The sequence below is a fragment of the Amyelois transitella genome, chromosome 13, assembly GCF_032362555.1.
Source record: "Amyelois transitella isolate CPQ chromosome 13, ilAmyTran1.1, whole genome shotgun sequence".
Classification (NCBI taxonomy): Eukaryota; Metazoa; Arthropoda; class Insecta; order Lepidoptera; family Pyralidae; genus Amyelois; species Amyelois transitella.
This window is the reverse complement of record NC_083516.1, coordinates 9992953-10011875: the sequence shown is the minus strand read 5'-3', so window position 1 is coordinate 10011875 and position 18923 is coordinate 9992953. Positions and strand designations below refer to the sequence as shown.

At 38.9% G+C, this 18923-nt stretch overlaps 2 protein-coding genes across 2 annotated transcripts in view; one reads left to right on the top strand and one right to left on the bottom strand.

Annotated features, from left to right (window-relative positions):
- Positions 1–18923, top strand: part of LOC106137183 (AP-2 complex subunit mu) — a 127538-nt gene that overhangs the window by 42307 nt on the left and 66308 nt on the right. The gene's annotated exons all lie outside the window — the stretch shown is intronic.
- Positions 608–18844, bottom strand: LOC106137179 (ankyrin repeat domain-containing protein 13D). Its single transcript, XM_060947254.1, has 13 exons — positions 18579–18844; positions 16228–16369; positions 15545–15715; positions 14789–14932; positions 13939–14122; positions 12877–13108; positions 11550–11714; positions 9651–9768; positions 8526–8661; positions 7338–7464; positions 6268–6368; positions 4747–4947; positions 608–4164 (listed from the first exon to the last, which is right to left on the bottom strand). Coding segments are annotated over exons 1-13 (1824 nt in total). The 5' UTR covers positions 18681–18844; the 3' UTR covers positions 608–4163.

The following is an 18923-nucleotide window of genomic DNA, read 5'->3' as shown; positions in this document are numbered from 1 at the left end:
AAGAACCTCCTCTTCCAACAAAGTCAATCCCAATCTGATGTAAAATCATCTGCTTCAAGTAATGATTTTTAATCTGGGGCCTGTTGTAGCTTTCACGCCGTCTGGTAGCGAAAAAATAACACAGAATCCCTTAAAAGAACAGAACTAAACGTTCCTCAAAACGGTCACCATCCCCAAAAAGATGCTGGTACTTCCCCTAAACAAATCGACCACAGGTGAGAGAAGATTCACCAGTTAAAGAAACTCTTTCCAGACCAATAGGCCGCCTACTGGCCTGAAGATCTTTATATTCTTTTTATCTTCTTATTATTTCATTTGTCGTAACTGGACAAGTTGTTAGCTACCAGACTAGACAAAACATGACCACTCAGTTATATAAACAAAATAAGGAGGTCAAGTTTATCAGCAGCCGACTGTACGTAATATTCGCAAAATCATTTTCCAGAAATTATGTCAACGGTTCAAATTTTGAAAATATATCTATTCAATTTTATTCCTAACATTTTTGTGTCAGTCGATATTAATTACAGTAACGGCGTTACACATCTGAAATAACAAAGGTTTCCACAAATTCTAGGTTATGGTAAGTCAATAAAATAAAACATCGTTTAAAAATTCAATATACAGAAATATAATACAATAACATTAATATACATTGGTTGTACACGAGGGAATGAGGAAGGTTTGTATATTATATGTATATTTTACGTGTGACAAGTTTATACAGTATTTATATTGCATATAAAGAGGGCGCTACTTGTCTTGTATAAGTCTGCTGAGTAACATTTAAACTAAAATTATACTAATATACTTTTCTCGTGATGTGAGAAATGGTTATATATTTGGAATCAATAAATAAAAACAGCCATATAAAATAATTAAAATAGCAGACGAATACAAAACATTATATTTATACAAATATGATAATAATTGCTTAAAAAAATAAAATATATTGAAGTGGAAATTATTGTTGTAAGTCACCGCTATGGTATTGTGGTTTGAATTACCGCATATGAGTAGAGTTTAAAGGGTATCTTTTCCTATTCAATAATACAATATTAATGTAATGTCTGCCTTCGACACGGGTACAATTTGGACCGATACAAATGTTTACATACGATTATGAATATATGTAAACATTCGTTCAGCTTGATTTGAGTGACAGATGTCAAATACATAAATTAAGTGATCCATCATACAAACAGACATACGCATGTATACACACATGTATATATTTATGTATACGCATGTTCAATACATACTAGGTGTCCAGGAAAAAAACGTTGTTTTGCATTTTGTGGGTATGAAAAATTGATATCGGCCGATTTTCAGACCTACTCAATATGCTCACAAAATTTCATGAGAATCGGCCAAAAATTTCATGAGAATCGGTCAAGCCGTTACGGAGGAGTACGGGAACGAACATTGTGACACGTGAATTTTTAATATAAGATTACGAAGTAAATGGTTGTAAAATAAGCTTCATGATTAAATTTTATCTTATTTCACGCACCTAGCTACAAAGTACCTATACGTATACCAAAATTTCAGTACAAAAAGATATTTTACTACCATGATTTAATTACAGTCAGGCGACAGCTTAAGCCAGAAAAAAGCTTGTAAAAAAACCTTATTGAATGTACAGTTAACCGCATATCAAGTTACCATGCGTAATACCTATGACGTCGTAGTAGAGACAAATTTGCAATGAATTTGGGCAGGTGAATGTGATGTTGACCGTACTTACAAGGTTTTGTATTTTTTGTGTAGACGATTTTACTCTATTAATATCAATCAACCTTAATTAACCGCCCGCCGTAAAACGTAATAAGTCATGCTGCTGTAATAATTTTCATTACTTTTGGTCATAGACGCCAAGGAATTAATTTTCTACGTCAGCAGGTACAAAATGCGAGATATTTTATTTAATACATTTTGTAGGTTTTATAGAAACTAAGCAAAAGAAATTGACATTAAACGAAGAGTTTAAAACTGAAATGACATAGAACTTGTGTTGTATAGAAAAGACAATGCTGCTCCCTCAGCGACTTTGATTCATAAATACAAAACATGTAAGTACGTATAAATATATTGCACACTAACCTAAATACATACATTTATTGCCAGACTTACATCATTACTAAATAGAATATATAAAATATATAGAAAAAAAATACTGTATGGTAAACTGCTGATAGATAACTGGTCTGATCAAAAGAATATACCTGGACGGCCGAGCGGTGCTCGGTGTTTTTCGTTAACTCTTTCAATTGACGAATGCGCCGCTTTGTTTTAACTGTTCCTATCTCTGTCTCCTTCCGAATAACATGACAGAGACAACATGTGAGTTTATTTCGGAGCGCGAAAACACCTGAGGGCTTACGAAAGGAGCCGTAGATCGATTCATATTTAGTTATCGGGACGCCGATTGACCGCTCCACTTATAATTACAAAAACAATGAAATAAGCCAAAGGCGTGGTTAAAACTCAAGTATTTATATCCGTGCTTAAGTTGAAAAAGAATCTGAGCGTTTGTTACGAATTAACTCAAGAACTAGTGGGCACATATTTTGATTAAATTTGGCACGGATATGTCATAATAAGTGTAGAAGTGAGCTTCGGGACAAACCCGTCTAATATGTATTTTTATTTAATTAATTTCAAGTAAAATCTTGTTATTTCAAAAAATTGCTTCAGTTCAATTTTTATTATAAACACGACGTTAAAAGGACCTAAAATATATCTAGTTTCAGTAGAAGCATGTTTGCGAAATCAAAATATAAAAAAAAATTTCTAAAGAATCAGTTTACCTTACAGTAACAATATCAAAATGGCGGATTAGCCAGTACTACCACGTTTATAAGTCGCTTCAACAAAATTCGACGGCGCAAAATAGCGCAACCTACCGTCGAATTAAGCCAAATTAAAACCGACCTTATTACAAGTAAATTAATCTTGAAATCCATAATAGTTGTACAACGCGGATAGTTCAGATCGCGGGTTCAAATGGCGCCCTCTGATTGGCTTAACCGCTCTAACATTTCGCGCCATACAAAATTAAAACTCCTGCGCATGTACATGGGTGTAACATATAAAAATGGTAATATTGTATTGCGACTCAATTCCAGTACTCAATCACATTTCAATTTACATTTCGTGAGCAAACATTCATATTTTTGTTTTCAATCATTGACAAAATCCAATTTGCTAAGAATATGAAAAAAAAAAATTGCCAATAATGTTTGAACCCACACTGGCATTCACATCTTTAATACTGGTTATTACACAAAATTTTCTTCATTGCACGATGATACAAATAAACTTTAAAAACATTATTCTCATATTTATTATTTATAACCTAAAATTTATGAACATACTTTAATTTTGGAAAACAATTTTAAGAAAAATCTTTGTGTAAGTCATTATCTTGATACATCAATGATTGCTCATCTTGATAGTATGACACAGACATGCGACTAGTTAGACCCAGCAAGTGTATAAACATCGCGTGAAAAAGCACAAAGTAAAGTCTAATGTACCTCTTTTCGAAACTGTTTCTTTCAATATAAAAATCTACCAAATCACTTGGTTATAAGACATCTCACTATAGTCACAGTCTATACATATCGCAATGCCGGAATAAATACAGTCAATAATGGTTTTGTCATAGACGTAGAAAAAAAGGCGGACGGAGTTTTACTACACGGCAAAATGAAGCCCCAATAGTAGGCTGCAGTGTAGTTTGTTCCGCCGCTTCTTCTACACATGCGCTTTGGAAGCGGTAGCAGTTATAATTAGATTTAAGTGATGTGACGTCAATAAATGATACCTTGTATCCAATTTTGAAAATAAATCTATTCTATTCTAAGGCGTGTATATACATAGCCCATTGTGTATATACACGCCTTTCGCACACACTCTCACTAATAGTGTGACAGTCGGCCACCATTACATCATGACGTGTCATAGATTATCTCACGAAATGGCATGTTATTTATATGTATATAATGCGTACAACGCCGCGATTTCGTTGCTTCACTTTTTTTCAAGCCACACTCCGTCCGCCTTTATATACGTCTATGGGTATAGTATATATAACTAATTTAATGTACCTTTAGGCGTAAGTCTTCTTTTGGTGGACGCTTTTAAAGTCTTTAATGAGATCTGAAAGTAAAATTTACAAATATGAATGAGAATAAATAAAAACATATTAATAACAATATGTGAACCTTGTGATGTATACACCCGAATGTATTTTCTTAGATATAAATTCGAATTCGATTGGGTAAATTAGGTTATACGAAGCGACTTCCGTCTTTCTCCTGGCTTTAGTCTCGGTTGCATCCTCACTACTCTGGAGAGGAGCCCGGGGCTGCCTTTGATCATGAATCCTGGATTGGAAGACTCAGGTTTTTACACGAACCTACTCTCATCTGACAACCTTTTGCAACCTTACCCGAATGACGCGATTCCCTCACAGTCCTTAAACATAACACTGTGACAATTGTTTTCTTTATTGTGACATGGCATTTTATAGCTGCAATAAAGATTATTATTATTATTATTATAAACCTATATGTAACGTCTACTTTTACATAATATCCCAAACAACGCGATGATCTAGCAAACTGTCACTATTTGAATCTCGAATTCCATCATTACGCCGAACGTCGCAATCTTCTCGAAACTTGTACCTCTGCTACTCTGTGAGGGACAAAGACCTGATGAACATTGTGCGGCACTGACCAGTGTTCCCGCAGCGAGAGCCGCAGCGCCTCGTCCAGGGCGCGCTGGTCGGCCGCCAGCTCGAGCTCCCGCCGCGCCTGCTCGCGCGCAGACAGCTCTAGCGCGCGCTGCAGCTCGCCCTCCGCCGGGGAGGGGGGGGTGGGGGGTGCGGCGGGGGGCGCGCCGGGGAGGGACAGGGCGCGCAGGGACTCCTCGATCGCCCTGCGGAACGCTAGCGGTTTACTCTACTTCTCTAGCGAATACAATCTACCTAGATTAAGGGAGGGCGTTTGATGATGCCAGCACGCGTGAGACTCCCCGATCTCCTTGTAAAACTCAAGTATTCCACTTAAGTTACTACTTTAGTGAGATACTCTGACTGTAAGAGTAAATTGTATTGTAACGCGTAGAGTACGAGTGTCTTCTCACGTACTGACAGCTCTAACGCTCGAAGTCCGCGGGCGGCGGGGAGGGGGAGGGGGAGCGCCCGAGAGCCAATGCGCGTTAAAACCCCTCGATCGCCCTGTGGAACGCTAGCGGTTACTACTCAAAGAAGCACTCTAAGCAGTGAGAGATGTACTTAAATCGTGCGAGTTTATCCTCGATCAGTCTTAAGAATAGATGGAAATAAATAAATACGGGACAGGTTACACAGATTGAGTTGACTTCGATGTAAGTTGGAGATTTGTATTACGAGATACCAACTCGACGATATTAAATTTTATAATACATACATATATAGATAAACATTCAAAACCCAGGAAGAATTTGAGAAATTTCGAGATTCAAACCCGGAACCTCTGGTGTCACAGACTACTACCGCGTGAACTACCGCGGCTGAGAAAGATCAAACTAAAGGCGAGTGCACATCAAGACGGAAAAGAGACACGCCTTATAGCCCGCTAATAAAAAAAACCCTCTGTTCAAAATAAATATGATAGAATTCCATGCATTGCATAAATAAATAGTCAATTGTCCCACGTTTTTTATTTTAAAATATATGTCTCATAATTAGACGATTTTTTATATAAATATGAAACGTCTGGTAATAACTTAAAAAATAGTGCAGTAACAAATTCACACTTGAGCACACACAAAATATTATAAACGCCGTCGTCTGCAAACAAATATATTAACTTATGTATATTAACATGGAAATAATCATATCACGTACAAATATATATTGTTATTTTAATATATTTAATACCAATGTCAACAAAAGCATAACATGAAAGTAATCTTGAATCTATAAATATATTTGGGACAAATTACAAAGATTGAAAAAAAAGCGGACGGAGTTTTGTAACACGGCAAAATGAAGCACCTATAATTTATACATGCCTCACCCACACACTCAACATTAATGTGACAGTCGGCCGCTATTACATTATAGAAGCGTCATAGATTATCTCACGAAGTGGCAAGCAGTTTTCTCTCACTCACACATGCATACAACGCCGCCAATACGATGCTTCACTTTTTACCAAGCCACACTCCGTCCGCCTTTTTTTCTACGTGTATGTGTGTATGTATGCACGTTACCTCTGTAGCTGCGCCTCTTCAGCCTCTAATAGATCTACGGGGGCGCCGCGGCCGCACGGCGAAGTGGGCCGCGCGCCGCGCAGGGCTTCCCACACGTCCACCTGGGTATCAAGTAAATATCACGTGAACATATACATGCGCACACGTCGCGGATGATAAGTATTTAAATAAGTTTAAATATAACCAAATTTATGTGAAAATAAACACGCAACGTCGCGGGCAGTAGGTAAATATAAACGGGACAAATTACACAGATTGAGTTAGCCTCGAAGTACATTCGAGACTTGTGTTACGAGATACTAACTCAACGATACAATATTTGATAGTAAATACTTTCATTGTGCCGTGTGGTATCCGGCACTTTAGAATAGGACCACTCCATATCTGTCCCATGATAACATAAAAAGGTGCCTTAATAAACTTGGCATTCTTCTTGTAGGCGATGGGCCAACCTGTCACTATTTCAATCTCAATTATCAATCAAAAAAATCAAGCCATACAGCTGAACGTGGCCTTGCAGTCTTTTCAAGACTGTTGGCTCTGTCTACTTTACAAGGGCTATAGACGTGGCAACATGTATTTTCTTATTTTCCCTAACTATAGTCCCGGTTACATCTTCACTAATCTGGACAAGAGTAAACTCTTGACCATGGATCCGGGATTGGGTGAATCAGGTTTTTACACGAAGCGACTCCCATCTGACTTCGGCAACCTTCGCAGGGGAACCTAACCCGTATTGGATCGATCATGGTTACACATCCAGTTGCCTGAATGTGCATGTTTCCTCGTGGCAATATGTATGTTGACGGCCTCTGTGGCGCAGCGGTAGTACGCTTGTCTGTGACACCGGAGGTCCCGGGTTCGAATCCCGACCAGGGCATGATGAGAAAAGAACTTTTTCTGATTGGCCTGGGTCTTGGATGTTTATCTATATAAGTATTTATTACACAAATATAGTATCGGTGAGTTAGTATCTCGTAGCACAAGTCTCGAACTTACTTCGAGGCTAACTCAATCTGTGTAATTTGTCCCGTATAAATTTATAATTTATTTATAATGATAATAATAACCTGTTCGTCGCTAGTTCCAGGCTCCATGAGACTCTGCTGTATGGCGTACTGCAGCAGCCCCTCCTCATCGTCGAGGTGGCACGCCAGCCCGTTCACGTGGGCCGCGTCGCGATATCCACGGCCGACGCTGTGACATTAATAAAAAATAATATTATAAATCTCTCTCTCTCTCTCTTTCTCTTTTCTCTCTTTCAAAAGTTTGTGAGTATGTCAGTATGGATGTTTGTAACTCTTTCACGCAAATCTACTGAACCGATTACGATGAAATTTGGTATGAAGGTAGCTCAAAACCCAGAATAACGTAAAGGCTAACTTTTCATCCCGAAGTTCCCGCGAGATTGATTCCATGCGGACGAAGTCGCGGGCGGCCTCTAGTATTATATCATTATGAATATATTTAAATGCATTATATATAGCTGTATATATATTATGTATTCTGTGGGCATTGTATTATGATTAAACATTTATCTATCTTGCTGTGCGCCAACGCCAATCTCCTGTTTGGTTTCCTTCCACCCAAAGGTTGACTGGAAGAGATTGCATTGTATGTATGTTTTACTCTTATGGTGCAATAAAGAGTTTTATCTATCTATCTAATGTGGATGAAGCAAAAGAAGTATGCAGGGATCATGGCAAATGGAGAGATGTAGTCTCTGCGTAACTGCCTGCGGAAATGATGCATTATTTTATGTACCTGGGATATCGTTCCTCTATTTCTCCACTTTTAGAAATCCCCTTAAATCTATAAGATCGCATAGATTTTAGGTAGAAAGTAATAAGGAACAGCGTGTTATGATTCCCATTGTGATGTGAAAGAAGACGATGAACGATAGCAGGTTGACTAAGCAGATATACAAGGAGAGTGTGGATAGAAAGATCGGAGTGGGAAGGCCTAGACGAACGTATCTTGATCAAATTAAGCACATCCTGGCAAAAGACCTGGTCAGATCTAGAATATCCGAAACTGTCGAGCTTGCATGAAGAGAGTAATGAATCTGTATGAAGCAAAAGAAGTATGCAGGGATCGTGGCAAATGGAAAGATGTAGTCTCTACCTACCCCTCCGGGACAGAGGCGTGATTGAGTAAATGTTGACGGAGCGAATGTTGTACACAGAGATCGTGGCATGTGGAAAGATTATTGAGATTAGATAGTCTCTGCCTACCCCTCCTGGTGAGAGTAATGTTACCTGAAGCAAGCATCGTCGACCACGCAGGAGAGCCTGTTGCCCTCGTGTATGCACTCTACGTGAGCGACCGGCGTCTCTGTCGCGAAGATGTTGCCGAAAGTTATCCGCGCGTTCAGCACGTGGAACAGGGGGATTTCTGGAACAGAATGGCAATATGTTATCAACTACATACATACATATTATATAATCACGTCTATATCCCTTGCGGAGTAGACAGAGCCAACAGTCTTGAAAAGACTGATAGGCCACATTCAGCTGTTTGGCTTTATGATGGAATTGAGATTCAAATAGTGACAGGTTGCTAGCCCATACATATACAATAAGAGTGTGGAGGGAAAGGTCGGCGTGGGAAGACCTAGACGAACGTATCTTGATCAAATTAAGGACGTCCTGGTAAAGGGTCAGGTCAAAAGTACCCGAAACCGCCGAGCTTGTATGAAGAGAGTTATAAATGTGGACGAAGCGAAAGAAGTATGCAGAGATCGTGGCAAGTGGAAAGAGGTAGTCTCTGCCTACCCCTCCGGGAAAGAGGCGTGATTTTTATGTATGTATGTATGTATGCTAGCCCATCGCCTAAAAAGAAGAATACCAAGTTTGTAAGCCTATCCCTTAGTCGCCTTTTACGATATCCATGGGAACGAGATGGAGTAGTCCAATTCTTTTTATCATTTGTGCCAGGAATCGCACGGTTATTAACTAAAATAATATAAAATTAAACGGGGAATTTTTGAAAAAGACTGTGGTATGCATAGACATAGAAAAAAAGGCGGACGGAAGGTGGTTTGAAAAAAAATTGAAGCATCTTCAATTTTTTTTTCACCTTGTACGCATGTGTGAGTGACAGAAAACTTTGCCAGAACGTTGAAATCAGGCGAAGTGGACACATTTAAAGTTAATTTATCACTAGTGCGATGAGTTCTCTCATTCCTCGTTGTTTTTATTCATTATTATAGGATACTTCATATCGCTTAATAATTGCCAAAACGTATAGTTTAACAACATTGGTTGACGTCAAATAAATTACTTAAAACTAAGTTTACTGCCGCTTCCAAGGCGTCAGTGCAGAAGAAGCGGTACAATTATAACCTGGTCAAGCTGAGATTTTTTAAGGTTAACTAGACTCACCTATCTTGACCGGGAAGCCGGCTGGCAACTGCATCTGTATGAAGTCCTTCAGTTTGGCGAAGTGCGGAGACGATATTGCAGCCATCAGGTCCAAGATCGGCATTATTTGCTCTTGCAACTGTGAACAAATGTTTCAAAATTATAAGTTAAATTTGTGAACGGAGACTTTTCAGAAAAGGTCACGCGGCAATATAAAAAATAAGATGACATTATCCTGCGTAAAGAGCGACTAAAGTTTACTTGTGGGGAATCGAGTAGTGAGGCGTGCTGTGGTTCCCGGTAGTAAAGAATAGAATCACTCTATCTCTTTCCCATTGATATGTAAAAGGCGACTGAAGGATAGACTAATAAACTTGGGCTTCTCCTTTTAGGCGATGGGCTGGCAACCTGTCACTATTTGAATCTCAATTCTATAAAAAGTCATATACTGCTGAATGTGGCCTTTCGGTCTTTTTTAGACGGTTTAGCTCAGTCTATCCCGCAAGGCAAATAGCCGTAATAATATATACGGCTCCTCCATAAGGTAGACTTAATTGAAACATACTCTAGGAAGATTAGATCACATATGATCTCGGCTTCACCTCCAGGGGAGGTCATCTTCGCACAGCCGTAACATAATCTTGAACATCTGCAGCTTGGTGGGGGCTTACTTAAATTGGCTCATCATTGACCCTGGACTCCTCCACGACCAGCAACACACTTTGAGAAAATCAACATGACATCATCTCGAGTCTACCTCCAGCGGATAGTCCTCGCACAGCCACAGCGTCGCCTTGAACTTCTGCAGCTTGGTGGGGGCTTACTTACATTGGCTCATCATGGACCCTGGGCTCCTCCACGACCAGCAACACACTTTGAGAAAATCAACATGACATCATCTCGAGTCTACCTCCAGCGGATAATTCTGCAGCTTGGCGGGGGCTCATCATGGACCCTGGGCTCCTCCACGACCAGCAACATACTTTGAGAAAATCAACATGACATCATCACAAGTCTACCTCCAGCGGATAGTCCTCGCACAGCCACAGCGTCGCCTTGAACTTCTGCAGCTTGGCGGGGGCTTACTTACATTGGCTCATCATGGACCCTGGGCTCCTCCACGACCAGCAACACACTTTGAGAAAACGAAGATGACATCATCTCAAGTCTACCTCCAGCGGATAGTCCTCGCACAGCCACAGCGTCGCCTTGAACTTCTGCAGCTTGGTAAGGGCTTACTTACATTGGCTCATCATGGACCCTGGACTCCTCCACGACCAGCAACACACTTTGAGAAAACCAACATGACATCATCTCAAGTCTACCTCCAGCGGATAGTCCTCGCACAGCCACAGCGTCGCCTTGAACTTCTGCAGCTTGGTGGGGGCTTACTTACATTGGCTCATCATGGACCCTGGGCTCTTCTACGACCAGCAACACACTTTGAGAAAACCAACATGACATCTCGAGTCTACCTCCAGCGGATAGTCCTCGCACAGCCACAGCGTCGCCCTGAACTTCTGCAGTTTGGTGGGGGCTTACTTACATTGGCTCATCATGGACCCTGGGCTCCTCTACGACCAGCAACACACTTTGAGAAAATCAAGATGACATCATCTCAAGTCTACCTCCAGCGGATAATCCTCGCACAGCCACAGCGTCGCCTTGAACTTCTGCAGGTTGGTGGGGGCTTACTTACATTGGCTCATCATGGACCCTGGGCTCCTCCACGACCAGCAACACACTTTGAGAAAATCAACATGACATCATCTCGAGTCTACCTCCAGCGGATAATCCTCGCACAGCCACAGCGTCGCCTTGAACTTCTGCAGCTTGGCGGGGGCTCATCATGGGCCCTGCTCTCCTCCACGACCAGCAACACACTTTGAGAAAACCAACATGACATCATCTCGAGTCTACCTCCAGCGGATAATCCTCGCACAGCCACAGCGTCGCCTTGAACTTCTGCAGTTTGGTGGCGACCTCCCGCGGCCGGCCCACGTCCCGCGCGCCGCCGCCGCCGAAGTACTCCGGCCACGGCAGCGCCGCGCTCTCGCCGGACCGGCTGCCGGCCGGCGGCTGCTCCTGGCACGGACAAACGGTTTCGTTGACAGCTCGTCATTTTACGTATTTCGGCATTATCTTAATACTTTTATTTTATTTTTTATTTTTATCTTTATTAGGGAAACAAACAGTTACATGGTTGCGTATTAATATTATCTTATACTATGGTGCATAAACCAATAAAGTTTCCTCTGTTCACTAATACATAGATAGTATCGAAAAGACAAAGAAATTAATATATAAAAATTATAATAGTACCTAAGTGTGATCTATGAAGTGTGTGTGATGTAATATTTATTATTAATTTCGTGAAAATACGTCGCATTATTATCACGTCTCTTGGCTTAATTAGACAACATCTGCTACTTGTCTCATGCTGTATTTGGTTACTACAAACTACTATTACTAACTTCAAAATCAAGTATACCTCGCATACCACTCCTATCTCTTTCCCATGGACGTCTTAAAAGGCGAGTAAGATATAAAAACTTGGAATTCTTCTTTTAGGAGACGGATTAGCAACCTGTCTCTATTTGAATCCCGATTAAATCATTGAGCCAAACAGTTGAACGTGACCTATCAGTCCTTGTGAGTCAGGTTTTTACACGAATCGACTCCCATCTGACCTAAGCAACCTTTGCAGGGAAACCTAACCCGTATTGGATCGATCATGGTTACACATCCAGTTGCCTGAATGTGCAAGTTTCCTCGCAATGTTTTCCCTCACCGTAAGAGCATCGGTTAGTATTCAAACTAATGTACATAACTTCGAAAATAGTCATTGGTACATGGCAGTGGTGGGATTCGAACCTGTGCCATTTTGCGCAATAGGTACGCATTTTAATCGGGAACCTTACCGATTTGACCACCGAAGCTCTCTTCTACTTAAATACTATATAATATTACTAGCTGTGACCGCGACTTCGTCCGCGTAGAATAGTCATTTTGGGCATTATTGAAGCCCTCAAGGTTGAATAATTTTCCCGGTTTTTTTTTTTTCCATTATTTCTTTGCTCCTTATAGTTGCAGCGTGATGTTATATAGCCTAAAGCCTTCCTCGATAAATGGTGTATTCCACGCAAAAGGAATTTTTCAATTCGAACCAGTAAATCCTGAGATTAGCGCGTTCAAACAAACAAACAAACTCTTCAGTTTTATAATATTAGTATAAATTTATAGTTACATTATCCGGTGTCAAAAGCGGTGTGCTATCCCCAGTAGGAGTACCAGGTTCGGCCAAAGCCAGCAGCCCGGCCAATGGGGCCCTGGGGGAAGACTTCCTCTCCCCGGGGGGTAGATGCTCGGTGCGAGTCTTGGAGACCAGCTCCACGTTGTTGGCGCTGAACACCTTGCATTCGTAGCCGTTAACGTTTTCCGTCTTGTCTTGCCTCCAGCCCCAGATGCCGCTTTTATTCCTGGCAAATTAAAAATAAAACCTTGATAAACTGTACCATAAAAAAGTGATTTATAAATTGTAAAGGTCTCAAAGTACAACCTTGGAGAACACCGTTTGAAAAATGGCGCACATTATATGGCGCTATACCATTTGCACTCGTTGTTGTTTACTTTTTCATGATAAAGAAAAGATCACGTTTATTCACAACAAATTTATCTTTCACACTGAACAAAATTAGTTTAAATGTGTGTTTAATAAATTGTGAAGGTCTTAGTATCGTTCCTTGGGGGAGGCCTTGACGTTGAATAGCGCATTCAGACAACTAGATGTGTCATCATGATTCAATAAATGTTAGATTCCCCTGTAAAGGTTGGGCAGGTCAGATAGTCATTTCGTGTAAAAACTTATTTAATTAATCCAGACTTATTTAATCCAGAATTGTGGTCAAAGGTGCATCCCGAGCCCACAAAGGACGAGGATCATAATTTTTTAAATTATTTTTTTTATATATTACTTTATTTAGGAATAATAAACAGTTACATAATATTACATTAATACATACATACATACATATGATCACGTCTATATCCCTTGTGGGGTAGACAGAGCCAACAGTCTTGAAAAGACTGAATGGCCACGTTCAGCTATTTGGCTTAATGATAGAACTGAGATTCAAATAGTATATATTACATTAATAATAAAATAAAGTATACATGTAACATAGTCATGCAACCCACAACGCTATTACATACTTATAACAGCATTGTAACAGAAAGATAAATCGAAGGAAAAAACAATAAAACGAGAGAGAAAAAGACAAATACTTAGACAAATCTGAAACTATCTCACCTTTCGAAACTAATCTTATCCGTGTCCAAGTAATTGATGGCGAGCGGCGAGGTGAGCCTCTGGCGCAGCGCGTGCGCAGGCGGCGCGGGCGCGGCGGGCGGCGCGCCCGGCTCCAGCGGCTGCAGCTGCTCGCACCACGACGTACCCGCCTCGTGGTCCAGCTCGATCAGGCTGGCCGTCCGCCCTGCACGGGACAAACATACATACATACATACAAACAAACAAACAAACATACAAACAAACATACAAACATACATACATACATACAAACATACATACATACAAACAAACATACATACATACAAACATACAAACAAACATACATGCATACAAACATACAAACAAACATACATGCATACATACATACATACAAACAAACATACATACATAAATATAATCACGTCTATATCCCTGCGGGGTAGATAGAGCCAACAGTCTTTTGAAGACTGATAGGCCACGTCGAGCTATTTGGCTTTAAGATAGAATTGAGATTCAAATAGTGCCAGGTCGCTAGCTCATCGCCTTAAAGAAGAATCCCAAGTAAATAAGCCTACCCCTTAGTCTCCTTTTACGACATCCATGGGAGAGAGATGGAGTGGTCGCAAGGGATATAGACGTGATTATAGAATAGAAGAGAATAGATTTATTTTCAAAATTGGATACAAGGTATCACTCATTGACGTCACATAACTTAAATCCAATTACAACTACTACCGCTTCCAAAGCGCATTTGTAAAAAAAAGAAGCGGCGGAACAAACTACACTGCAGCATTTTCATCGGCCGTATATATATATGTATGTATGTATGTAAGTATATATGTATGTACTATGTATGTATGTCCACACCCACCCTGCCCTCTAAATATGTAAGTCCTGTCGCCCCTCTGCCATCGATTGTTCTCGAAGCCGACGAGCGTGGTGTCCACGCGCACGTTGCCGCCGCGTTTGTAAACTTTGTACGTGTCGAACGGGCACATGCGCGACACGAGAGGCACTGAAGCAAAAATAAAAATAATAATAATCATATAATTTTTTTTTTTGATACAACAAATATGTAGGTAATATAAAAAAACATACATACATATATATATAGTCACGTCTATATCCCTTACCGGGTAGACAGAGCCAATAGTCCCGAAAAGACTGAATGGCCACGTTCAGCTGCTCGGCTTAATGATGGAATTGAGATCAAAATAGTGACAGGTTGCTAGCCCATCGCCTAAAAAAAAGGATCGCAATTTTATAAGCCTATCCCTTAGTCGCCTTTTACGACACCCATGGGAAATAGATGGAGTGGTCTAATTCTATTTTGTATTAGTGCCGGGAACCACACAGCACTTATATTATAAAAAAAACTTAAATTGGAGAAAAATGTGCCGTATGCTATATATACTTCATCTCTTTCCCACGGATGTCGTTAAAGGCGACTAAGCGATAGGCTTATAAACTTGGGATTATTCTTTTAGGCGATTGGCTAGCAACCTGTCACTATTTGAATCTCAATTTCATCATCATTTTAGTCTTTTCAAGACTGATGGCTCTGTCTACCCCGCAAGGGATATAGACGTGATTATATGTATGTATATATGTAACAACAAGAACTTACCCCAACTGGTGAACTCCCACTTCATCTCAACATAGAAGTCTGGTGCCAAAGACAGTTTGTGTAACAGCTCGGGAATGCCTCCGGAGCGCGCGTGCAGACGCTGGTAGTCGCGCCTTGAGAGAACTAATGACAGTAACTCCGCATCGCCAGTCGCCGTTGCTTCTTGGACCGCTGGAGGGGGAGAAGACAGCCATTTTTTTCACACATACGTACAATCACGTCTATATATCTTACGGGGTAAACAGAGCTAATGGCCTTCAAAAGATTGAAAGGCCACGGTGAGCTGTTCGGCTTAATGATAGAATTGAGATTCAAATAGATTACTATATAGACGTGATTATATGTATGTATGTTTGTACAGTGCCGTATGGTTCCCGGCACCAGTATAAAAAAGAATAGGATCACTCCATCTCTTTCTCATAGATGTCGTAAAAGGCGACTAAGGGATAGGTTTATAAACTTGGGATTCTTCTTTTAGTCGACAGGCTAGCAACCTGTCACTATTTTAATCTCAATTCTATCTTTAAGCCAAACAGCTGAATATGGCCTATAAGTCTTTGGGACTGTTGGCTCTGTCTACCCCACAAGGGATAAAGACGTGATTATATGTATGTATGTGTGTAAATTATGGTACATTTAAACCAATCTAACATATAACTGTAGCCTAGCGGACTACCACTCACCAGTCCATCCATCTTTCTCACAGTTGACATCAGCACCAGCATCGATGAGCAACCTGACCGACTCTATGTGGCCTAAGGTGACAGCAAGGAGTAAAGGGGTTCGACCCCTCGGGTCCTTTTTCTCTATGTCTTCAGGCGTAAACTGGAAAATGCAATCACTGGTTGTCAAATAGATTTCTTTAGAAAATAATTATACGCTAGATGGTCAAATAATGGTGTTAGGTCACGAATATATATTGAAAGCAAGCAGCTTCAGACAGTTCAAAGCGATTCATTTTTTTTTTATAATTCAATATTTTCTTTCATTGTTATGGGACATTTCAAATATCACTTAATTATTATCCTTTCTTTTGTTTTCACAAAATTTAACGCATGGAACTCTTTCCCTGTTTGTTTTTTGCATAAACACATCCTGTGGAATACGACCCAGATCTGTTTCTACTATTTCTTTTTTATCTTATTACATGTACTTAGTTGTATTCTGTTATGTGTAATAATAAATAAATAAAATAAAATAAATAAATTGGTTGATGTCAAATAAATAACTTAAAACTTGGTTTACTGCCGCTTACTAAGTGTCAGTGCAGAAGAAATGGTAACAAACTTCACTGCAGTATTTTCTTCAATAATGCCAAATTCACAATGATATTTGGGTAAGTCAGTGTAACTGGTGATATCCTTGGTAAGATAATAGATCCTATAAGTTTGTCATACTTCAAGGATTGATTATAAATGACTAGCTTTCGCCTACAGCCGTGCCTGTGAGGATACTATCATATATCTTTTTCCATATTCCACATAACATGTATGCACCATTTCATAAAAACAGTTAAGTGGTTTAACTTCAATGAGGTTACAAAGAAACAAACTTACTTTTGAATTTATAATATTAGTATTTTATGAATGGATGCACCGAAAGGTCTTCACTGAATGCTATCTAACCTTTAAACTTTAAAGTATATATCAATATAATCATATCATCATAAGATGACAAAGATTAAGGAAACACATTATATAAATGATTTCTGGAGGTGGGCGTTGACATCTGCCACACAGTTTCATAACTTCTGCAGTCAGTCATCATTATCCTATGTTACTTAATTTGTACTTGTTCTTGTTTCCAAAAAAATACCTTTCATTTTTTCTCATAGTTAGCTTGTACATAATAATTTCTACAAATATGTTAAAATAGACAATATTTTTAAAAATCCATACACCACGTAAGCAGTATGGCTTCAGTGATAATAAGATTAAACATATGATGTGTCCATGTTAATTGTTTGGCTTCATTAGCCCATGCTTAGGCTACAATATTTATGACTCAAAAGATAAGATTATTTTATATCTTCATTACGCCTTTTATAAATATTTATATGGAGCCAATGACTAATTAACTGTGAAATCATCATTTTTTTTACAAAATAACTTACCCAAGTTAATACTATTAACTTAGGTAAAGACTAGCTATTGCCTGTGACATTGTTTGCTGCAAAAGTTCGCTGAAAAATTTTACCACTTTAATTTTTGCTTAGAGGTGTGGAAGGAGGAATTTATATATACATAAAATCAGACCTTTTTCCTGAAGGGATAGGCAAAGAATACATCTTTTGAGATCTTCTTGCAGAGAATATTTGTTAACTTACCAGTTTTAGTAGTTAATGATCACAAATAAATAACAGCAATTAATTACAACAGAGAAAAGATAATGGCATATTTTTAACAATTATGGTTTTAATGAATACATAAAACAATAAAAGATTTGTAAAAACTAATTAGCGTTGAAAGACATATAATTGTTTTCTCTTTTACCATTTGCTTTTATCTATTTTAAATAAAGGTTTGTTATGTGCTAGATAATATAAAGGTATTTTATGTGCGTGTTTAATACTGGTATAAAATATTTATATTTTAAATAAAGAAGTCAAGCGTTCCTAAAATCTTATTAGAATTTGTTTTCCCTTTCACCATATATTCAACAGATAAAGAAAGGTATATTTTTTCAACTTAATACAATATCAATTAATAAAAACAAATAAATCATATTTATTATACATAGTCTACACAAGTGAAATGCTTACTGCAGTTATATTTGAAGTTTTCAGATACCTAGTTGAACAGACAGTTCATCATTACTTTTCTTGTGCATTCTAAGATTCTACAATTACAAATTCCGAATGTTGAATTAAGTAATATTTTCTACTTTATAATGGATCTTTACCATCCATGAAGAGGTTTTTCAAGGAAATACTAGCGCTGTGAGAGTGTACTGACTAGTTTTTAACCTGCAAACTGTGATATCTGCTAAATTGTTCATAGGGAAACGTATGGGAATAACAAATTATAATTCTTACCATATTGGACTCCAAAGAAGACCTCAATTCTTCATGACTATTGTTCCAAACCAACCAATGGATAGGATACATCCTAATAACTTCTTCTTGTGTTATAGCCATTATATCAAAACTTACAATAGTTTCCTACAAATTAATACATTGAGGGGTTACTGTTGAAAACTTAGCACATCCTAGATATTCGTAATTGCACCAATAAAGCTAAATTAATTTAATTTACACGCATAATCAGACAAAGTTGTCGCTTCTTCCCAAAATGACATTTAATTAATCGACTCGTTGTTCTTTATGTCATCACTTGATAAATCGTCTAAATAATTGAATTACAATATTCGATAGATGAAA

Coding starts and splice junctions, on each gene's coding strand:
- LOC106137179 (XM_060947254.1), bottom strand. CDS start 18,680: ATGGCTATAACACAAGAAGAAGTTATTAGGATGTATCCTATCCATTGG. Junction 14,123..14,788: donor TTACATATTTAGAGGGCAGG/GTGGGTGTGGAC, acceptor TGTCCCGTGCAG/GGCGGACGGCCAGCCTGATC. Junction 13,109..13,938: donor GATAAGATTAGTTTCGAAAG/GTGAGATAGTTT, acceptor TTAATTTGCCAG/GAATAAAAGCGGCATCTGGG.